At 38.2% G+C, this 9,252-nt stretch overlaps 1 protein-coding gene across 2 annotated transcripts in view; it reads right to left on the bottom strand.

Annotated features, from left to right (window-relative positions):
• Positions 1–2,738: 2,738 nt before the first annotated feature.
• LOC126470606 (uncharacterized) overlaps positions 2,739–9,252 on the bottom strand; it is a 370,403-nt gene continuing 363,889 nt past the window's right edge. For both annotated transcript variants that reach the window (XM_050098570.1, XM_050098563.1), the window contains exons 8-9: positions 5,709–5,966; positions 2,739–3,588 (exon numbers count right to left, since the gene is read on the bottom strand). In XM_050098570.1, the coding sequence (XP_049954527.1) occupies positions 3,448–3,588; positions 5,709–5,966 (399 nt within the window). In that variant the 3' untranslated portion in view covers positions 2,739–3,447. The remainder of the gene's footprint in view (positions 3,589–5,708; positions 5,967–9,252) is intronic.

Raw genomic sequence — 9,252 nt, 5'->3', positions numbered from 1 at the left:
TAACTGTCATTGAATATTTCATTCAATTATTTTTATAAAATCATAATCAGACCAAAGGGCGCAGCTTGTGGTCTAGTGGCTAGCGTTGCTGCCTCTGGGTCACAGGGTCCCGGGTTCGATTCCCAGCCGGATTGCGGATTTTCTCTGCTTAGGGACCGGGTGTTTGTGTTGTCGTCACCATTTCATCATCATCATCATCAGTCGTAACAGTGGCTCTATTGGGTTGTGTAAAAATTGGACTGTGAAAAAATTGGTACTGGTGCTGATGTCCGCGCGTTTAAATGCCCTACAAACTGAACATCATCATCATAATGAGACAAAAAATGTATTATGGGCTTGTATAAATTTATTTAAAAAGGTTGAATTATAAGTCATTGGTATTAAATTAATTACAGCTGGATGTAAAAGCAAGTTGATGGAGTCAGTTGCAGAAAGTCCTCTGGTCATTGTTAGGAGTACCCAAAATGAACATCAATGTTGTACATTCAAATGGTCAGCTCTACCTAATACAAAAAATTAACACTGAAATATTTACTCCAAATATTGCAACAAATCTTATTAATACCCCATACAACTCCTTGGTAAAGTTTCATTCATTTCGTATTCATGGTTTGCACACATTCAGAAATGTGGCACAGAGGTCAAAGAAATATGTAGCACCATTCTCGTTAGTAGCTTAGGTCGAGACTTGACATTGCTTTTTGTGTATATTATTACTTCTCCTTTCCTGTAGCCCTTTCTATACTAATATTCCTGGTCATCTTTTGTAGCTCTTCTGTTGTGCAGTAGTTTGGACATCTGTGGCTTATTCTATCAGTCAGAAGCATCACAATCTTCACACTAATGTCAGAGAATGCTAAGCCACCTGTCTCATGTGATTTTCAATTCTGGAAATGAGTTTACTGTCCAAATTTTTATCTGAATTGCCAGCTCTTTTCCTGACATGCCCCTCTAATGTGCTGACAAGTTAGGTCAAGATATTTATTAGGTTCATAATATGTGAAAACTTATGCCATGAATCTCATGAAGTTGATATATTTTTTAATCATTTCTCGTGAACTCTCTTACTGTAAATTAAGGCTGATAATGACCTGTTTTCAGTCTGAAGATACTTATGACAGGTTGTATAATTTATGAAGTAATGCATACAGCCACTGTTTTCCAAAATTTCCACCAAAGAGTGTACTGAGCTGAAAGCAGATAAAGTTTATCATTAAATAGTTCTGAAATTGCTATAGCAGTATGCAATAGAGATGGGCAAACTCATTCATCCTTGGGAACTAGTTCACTGGTGATCGCTCTTTTTTGGGAACTGTTCATTTTTACTCGTTCACCGTTCATATGTGCATGGTATATGGTTCTTATGAAAAATTGAAGATTAGGAGCATAGGTGACAGAACAATGAAAGATGCCAAGAGGGGGCACTTGCCTCTCCCCTGGAGTACAGAGTTTTTATTCATTACAGAATTCTCACGCACTCATAGAAGGAATTTCCATGATTCTGCAAAACCTCTCATTTAGCCGGCTGTAGCATTCTGTGGCTGATCACAGTGAAATAATACAAGGTGGCACATGAAAAACCAACTCCAAGTACAGACTGCTCACCAGTTATGCATGATCTGTTGACCACTATGAGCAGAATAGATAAATATGCAATAATTAGGCAGTAAAGAAATAACAAATAAGCTAATGCAAACAACAACTTCGAAACAATAGATGACGATTGGTGGGCGACATTGGGCAGTCTAGTACTTGGGCCAATTTTTTGTGCACCACCTTGTGCCACTGAAATAATGCTGTAGAACTTATCACATTATCTTTACAACATTTGAGACCAGACATTTGGTTGTAAGTCGGTCTGCATTCTTTAACAATGAACATTCTGTTTTACCTTGGATCAAAAAGGACGGAAAATGGTCACTCGTGTGTGGCATGCTGACTTCCTTTGCATGTGTAATAACGAAAAAATTTGCCTTTTCGTAACTATGTCTTTGGTTGTTTATCGAAATAATGAAGTAAGCTGATATGCCCTTTTGTTACTGTTACAAATTTTTTGTGTAATTTACATAATTATAAAATACATTTTAATTATTGGTCATGAAAGCTGAATAGAATACGGAAAGTACCAGAAGTCCAGAGTTGAAGAAAGGTTTGAAACAGATCTAGAATAGGCGAGCGCAGTGAACGAAATGAACAACAACTCAATACTAAACTAACTATGGGCAGCCGCCAGTGGAACTGCGATTAGTGGCCACACGAAGATGAACGAGTCCGGCCAAGGAAGACAGAGACAGAGACGGGGATGAGTCCGAGGTTGTAACGAGACCAAACGACGTGCCATTGCAGGAACGAGACTGACTGTTTCTTGTTCCCGGGAACTATAACTAGAAAGCTGGAACCGAAGTGAACTATGAGAGCTCATTCCTTAGAATTCATTCCTCGCTCCTCCCGTTCATCTTGGTGAACTGTTCCATTGGATCCATTAGTTCGTGAACGACCCATCTTTAGTATGCAATCAATGTAATTTTGGTAGCATAACAAATGTAAACTCCAGTGAATCTGACTTTTTGTGTTTTCTAGTAGTCTTCATTTATGAGTTGATCATAATTGTACTCAAAGATACTTAATCAGAATTTTGTGCCTCTTTAAGTGTTCTTAGTTAAAATTGGGAAAATAAGTGGAGAAAAAGCTCATTTGTTGTAACAGTGACAAGACAGAAATACTATGCAATATGCATCTTTCATGAAGAAATATACAAATGTTTCTTTATTATTATTCAAAATAAAGAATATAATTTATGGATATTCTTATTACAAAATTATGGTGTTTTAACTTACTCCTCATTTTAGTGGCTGAGTTACAAAGCCTTGCAGCACAATGTACAGGTTAACTTTTTTCACTTATTAAAAAGCAAGCAGAAACAGTTTTACTTGATAATATCTATCAACAAGAGCTTTTAAAAAGTCTGTAACATATGCCATATAAATCAATAATTCTATACAGTAAAAATATTCAGACCAGTGATTTCACAAATAAAATGCACACTAAATAAGTGACATCACAGTTCTCCTTAAAGCTCAAGTTCATTTGTGAATCATCTACTCACAATATCATTAAAAGAAGAAAAATTATAATTTTACAACTTCTTTTTGAGGCCATCGAAGCACTTAGCAGTTTCTCTGTAAGTAATTATCATCACAGTCCTTCAGTTAGAGCAGCATGTAACTTACAACACAGCATTACTGAAATCATATTGGGTGTTATTTCTAAACCCAAATGAAGTTCCAGTGAAAAAAATTGTTATTGGGGAAAGGTAACACTCAGCATAGTTTAATACAATAACCAAGTAGGAGGATAGTGTGTATTTGAAATTAGACACCAATTGATGGTGTTAGTTTTGACAAAATAATTTTCAGATTTATTCCCAGCAATCAATTATATGAAGAATCACATTATCACACATGGCATTGCACAGCACAAGGGGAGGCATACTGGCACAACAGCTGCACCTCCTGAGCTACTGCTCTTGGATTTACTGTAGCTTTCTGCTTCATATTTGTATTTCCCCTTTGCCCTCCTACCAGATGCCTGGAAAAAAATGAACACCAGATTCAGTAAAGGACAGTGGTTTGAAGCAAAACAGAGCAAGACAATGAACATTTGATCAACCTTTTTATTTCTCTTTTGTATATGAGGTAACTTAATACAGATAACTAAGTCAGAAAAAAGAGTTTGTATAAGGAAGTCATTTTTTTACATCTTACAAGGAATGTGAAACATGTGTGAATTAAGTATTTTGAGCAGACTCCTGTAAGATAGTCATGGAGTCTTTATCAACCACAAATACCTTCCAATACCCTCTAGTTATCTACAATGCTGTCACAGAAGATGATATGAAAATGGACAAGGTGGCCATTTGATGAAAGACAGCAATTGGTATTGGCATTGGCATTGTGTTTTCTAGTATATCATCCATACTGTGTCATAGAGAGCAGCAAGTTAGTTGAAGTTTATATATATTTAGGGGTTCTTCACACACATGTTTATGATTATTATTACATTTGTAATCAGAAATATTTTTTAGATACATCAAAATGAAGCAAAAACGTGTTAAATGTAGCTAGCTTGTGTGGGTAGTCCTATACCACAGATGGAGGTGTGTTTGTATGAATGTGTGTGTGTGTGGGGGGGGGGGGGGGGGGGGGGGCGGCACCATTTGAATGCACACCATCCATAATTCTGTGTTTCTCGCAATAGCAAAATGCTTTGCCAAAACAAGGTACTCATGTAATTGTGTTTGACACTTCTGAGTTTATGTTGTCCATAAAGTATTTAATGTTATACTGTTATTATGTACAAATGGTTTTAGGATCACAATGATTTTTATTAATGAAGAATTATCTGACAGTGTGCAAACTTATGGAACACACACACACATAAAGAACAGCAGAACTTTCTAGAATCAAAAAACCACCTTGTTTCCTGAAAAAAAAGGTGTCTGCATCTCAGTAGTTACCAAGGTTATGATAAGACATGGTTCACTATTTTATTAGGCTATAGTGGATAATGGGTCAAAGTCAAAGTAGATTATCCATATCTTTAATATATCAAAAAGTACTGTAGTGCAACAGGTGCCTCGCCCTATATGTGGGATTTCAGTGAGCAATGCTACCCTGAGATCATGTTGGCTGAATTTTTGAAATTCTCTCGGTCAGAGTGAAACGGAGGGAAAGTTCTGCCCCAGAAAAAAATGCTCTGAGACCAGCACTTGTGTAGTCCCAATTTCTACTTAAGGCAGCAAAACATGGTTTTTCAATGCAAAAAAAAATCATTAAAAAATCGAAGGTTCCTCTGTGAGCTGGGAATCAGTAAGAGAGACAGGCAAAAACAAATATATCAAGGGAACAAATTGGAAGAAAGATATAATTACGACTAGTGAAAATGGAATGGAGGTGGGTGAGACATGTAGGAATGTGAAGAATATATAGTAGATGGACCAATGAAACTCTTCACTAGATTCCAAAAGATAGGGAAACATATCATGACCTAATCAAAGGTGGGGTGGCTGTACTTAGAAAATATGCAGGAATAAGATGAATGCATAATATTGCCAAAGTATGTATGAAAAAGTCTAGAGCAGGCCTTTTTCCAGAAATGGAAGTCAGATGGCTGTTTTTGCTGGCCGAGTGGTTCTAGGCGCTACAGTCTGGAACCACATGACCGCTACAGTCGCAGGTTCGAATCCTGCCTCGGGCATGGATGTGTGTGATGTCCTTAGGTTAGTTAAGTTTAAGTAGTTCTAAGTTCTAGGGGACTGATGACCTCAGAAGTTAGGTCCCATAGTGCTCAGAGACATTTGATGATAAATAAATCACAACAGGCAAGCTTCATGGGTTACAGTAGGAGAAGGATGAGCTTATCAGATTTTTCTGTATGTTACACTTAATGTAATAAAAAATGACTCAAATATTACCCTGAAGTATGACACATTTGAACAACAATGTTGCTTTAAAATTAAATTTCTCAAGCTGTTATTTGACTCTGTAGTGGTTTTGGCATTTTTAGTGCATTAGGCATACTGGACATTTTACTGTTCAAAATTAAAATAAAGACATGGACTATCATTGTTTTTGAAACAATAAGACTGCGTACTATACATATTTAGAATCAAAAAGTACCGGTAATTCAATACACAAATAAAATTTTACCATTGCCATTGACTCTTCTTTCTTTGAAAAGAGCTCCACACCAGGTGGGTAGAACACAGGAGGTCCAGGTTTGTTGACAGTTCTTTCCCTTGCTTTTATTTCAGTTTTAGCTTTAGTTTCTTCGACTTTCACATTCTGCTGTGTTGGTGTGACAACAGCTACAGCATTAGTGTCAGCAGGCCCTCCCGGTGGATGAGCTGGACTGGCAGTCATCTGTTTTTCTACATTGTAGTGCTTGGGATGAGGTGATATATCAGTCTGAAACAATAAATTAATTGTTTGTCTATTGATAATGGAATTGTGGAGCACAATATACTAGAAAAATACCATACACAATGTTATGTCAATGCTAATTCCAAATTTTCCAAGGAATGTCAGTAACTCAGTAAGTGTTTTGCACAGATAAAACAGCTGACACTAAATAGAAAGTTTAAAAGGCTCATGAGTAGGTGTAACTGGCAGTAATTTTTCAAAGGATGAGGAGATGTGTGAGGAAAGAGGAAGGATACTTAAAGCTCAGTGTACAGGTTGTATTAAAAGTTATGTTACAAGGCATGGTGATTATTAGATGGGTACCATGTGAGCATATTTTGCTAATAAACTTATGTAAAAAACACTTTGTTTGTTAACATCCCTAAAATGTGGACGAGGATGTACGCAGTGTGGACCACACAAGCTAGGTGAGGAGTAAAGGAAAGGTGCTCAATTTGACTGCCACTGAGTTCGATACATTTTGTGTATCACCTGATGACGTCTTACCGAACCCTGGGAAAGTTTCCAGCATGTCATAGATGACTCAAGCTGTTACTTGTATTCATGCAGAATGATCTTGTGGAGACTCAACAGGTGTTTCATACATCATGGTTTTCATGGACCCCAAAATGAAAATCCAGTAGCATCATGCACAGTGAGCGAAGAGTCAAGAGTTTGGCAAGGCATCATCGGGTGATACACAAAATATATCAAAGCTGGTGGCTGTCATCTTTGGCACCTACTGTAAGTGCATTAAGCTGATGTTTATGGACAGTAATGTAAATTGTCTCCTTGACTCCTTGCCTGGCTTGTGTGGTCCAAACTGCCTATTTCCTCCTCCACATTAATGAGGCTTACATGGTACCCATCTGTCAATCAAAAATGCCTTACCTTTTGATACACCCCGCAGAGAATGATAACGCTATCAGGAATGATGTTATGAAAGTAATTCACTTGCTAAAACAACAACAACAAATAAATTTCCCCTCTCTCATATGTTGAAAGAGCATTTTAATCTCGCATCAGTAACAAGATTCCCTTGTCTTCACAATGCAATATAGATTTTTTAAATGTTTCTCTCTAGAAGGTAGCTTCAAGCAGACATGTAAGCCCATTTCCTTCAACCCTTTTCCCTCTTTCATTAGACAAAAGGCACTCTCGTTTTTGTAAAGTAATATTTGTATCAGTATTTTCGTTTCTTTTTTTGCCTGTCATCAACTTAGGAGTAGTAGTTTCTTCTATATCTATTTGGTTATAGTTCCACTTGGAAATCCTTTTCTTAAATAAATTATTCTTGTTTTTTATAAGGAATAAACTTGCTGTTTCTCTATTCTGATTTTAGAACAAATGGTGAATATTCAAACAAGAAATGAATTATACAAAAGCCAAACATTTTAAATACACATTACAACATAAATATACTTCAGTTAAAGCAGTTAAAATTGTGCTCAAACAAAGGCCACATTTCCACTGAGGCAGTAATATTTATTAAGATCTCGTGTTGATCACATCATATACACTGAAGTGCCAAAGAAGTGGAGTAGGCATGCATAACAGAGACATGTAAACAGGCGGAATATGGCGCAGTGGTCAAAGATGCCTATATACGACAACAAGTATCTTGCACAGTTATTAGATCAGTTACTGCTGCCACAATGCAGGTTGTGAAGATTTAAGTGAGTTTGAACGTGGTATTACAGTTGGCACACGAGCAATGGGACACAACATCTCCAAGGTAGCAATGAATTGAGGTTTTTCCTGTACCACCAGTCCATGAGTGTACCATGAATATCAGGAATCCAGTAAATTATCAGATCTCTGACATTGCTGCAACCAGAAAAAGATCCTGCAAGAATGAGACCAACGATGAGTGAAGAGAATTGTTCAATGTGACAGAAGTGTAGCCCTTCTGCAAATTGCCGCAGATTTCAGTGCTGACCATCAACAAGTGTCAGCGTGTGAACCATTCAACAAAACATCATCAATGTGAGCTTTCAGAGCTGAAGGCCCACTCATGTACCCTTGATGACTGCACGACACAAATCTCTATGTCTGGCCTGGGCCCTTCAACACCGACATTGGACTGTTGATGACTGGAAACATGTTGCCTGGTTGGATGAGTCTCATTTCAAATTGTATCATGCAGACAGATGTGTTTGGGTATGGAGACAACTTCATGAATCCATGGACCCTGTATGTCAGCAGGGAAGTGTTCAAGCTGATGGAGGCTCTGTAATGGTGAGGGATGTGTGGAGTTGGAGTGATATGGAACCCTTGCTACATCTAGGTTTGAATTTGACAGGTGGCAATATTATGGAAAGAAAAGTTGCTGCTCTCATATAGTTGAGATGCTTAGTCGCAGATAGGCACAACAAAAAGACTGTCACAAATAAAGCTTTCGGCCAGTAAGACCTTCATTGAAAAGAGACAACCCCCCCTCACACACACACAAAAGCAACTCACACACACAACTGCAGTCTCAGGTTACTGAATTACTGAAGGCAAACTACAATCAGAAGAACCACTGATGCTGCTGCTTGCAGTGGGTGTGGTTTCGGTTGCCTGAGACTGCAGTTGTGTGTGTGCATGTGTGTGTGTGTGTGTGTGTGTGTGTGTGTGTGTGTGTGTGTGCGCTTGTGCGCGCGCCATGTATTTTTGACAAAGGTCCTACTGACCAAAAGCTTTATTTGTGAAAGTCTTTTTGTTGTGCCTGTCAGTGACTCAGCATCTCTGCTATACGGTGAGTAGGGACTTTCCTTTTCATAGCATTGTTACATTCCATCCTGGATTTTCCATTGTTTGATTTTTGCGTGGCAGGTGACTGGTACATAAGCATCCTGTCTGACCACTTAAATCCATTCATGTCCATTATGCATTCCAAGAGACTTGGGCAATTCCAGCAGGACAATGTGACAGCCTACACATCCAGAACCGCTACAGAGTGGCTCCAGGAACACTCTTCTGAGTTTATACACTTTCGCTGGCCCCCAAACTCCCCAGACATGAACATTATTGAGCATATCTGCAATGTCTTGCAATGTGCTGTTTAGAAGAGATCTCCGTCCCCTTGTACTCTTACGGATTTATGGACAGCTCTTGCAGGATTCATGGTTTCAGTTCCCTCTAACACTACTTCAGACGTTAGTCAAGTCCATGCCACATCGTGTTGTGGCACTTTTGCATGCTTATAGGGGCCCTGGATGAAATTAGGCAGGTGTACCACTTTCTTGGCTCTTCAGTGTATAAACGGTATTCAAAATCATTGCCTTTGAGATTAGTTAGTGGCTGAACT

Source organism: Schistocerca serialis, chromosome 1, assembly GCF_023864345.2.
Source record: "Schistocerca serialis cubense isolate TAMUIC-IGC-003099 chromosome 1, iqSchSeri2.2, whole genome shotgun sequence".
NCBI lineage: Eukaryota > Metazoa > Arthropoda > Insecta > Orthoptera > Acrididae > Schistocerca > Schistocerca serialis.
This window is presented reverse-complemented; position numbering and strand designations above follow the sequence as displayed.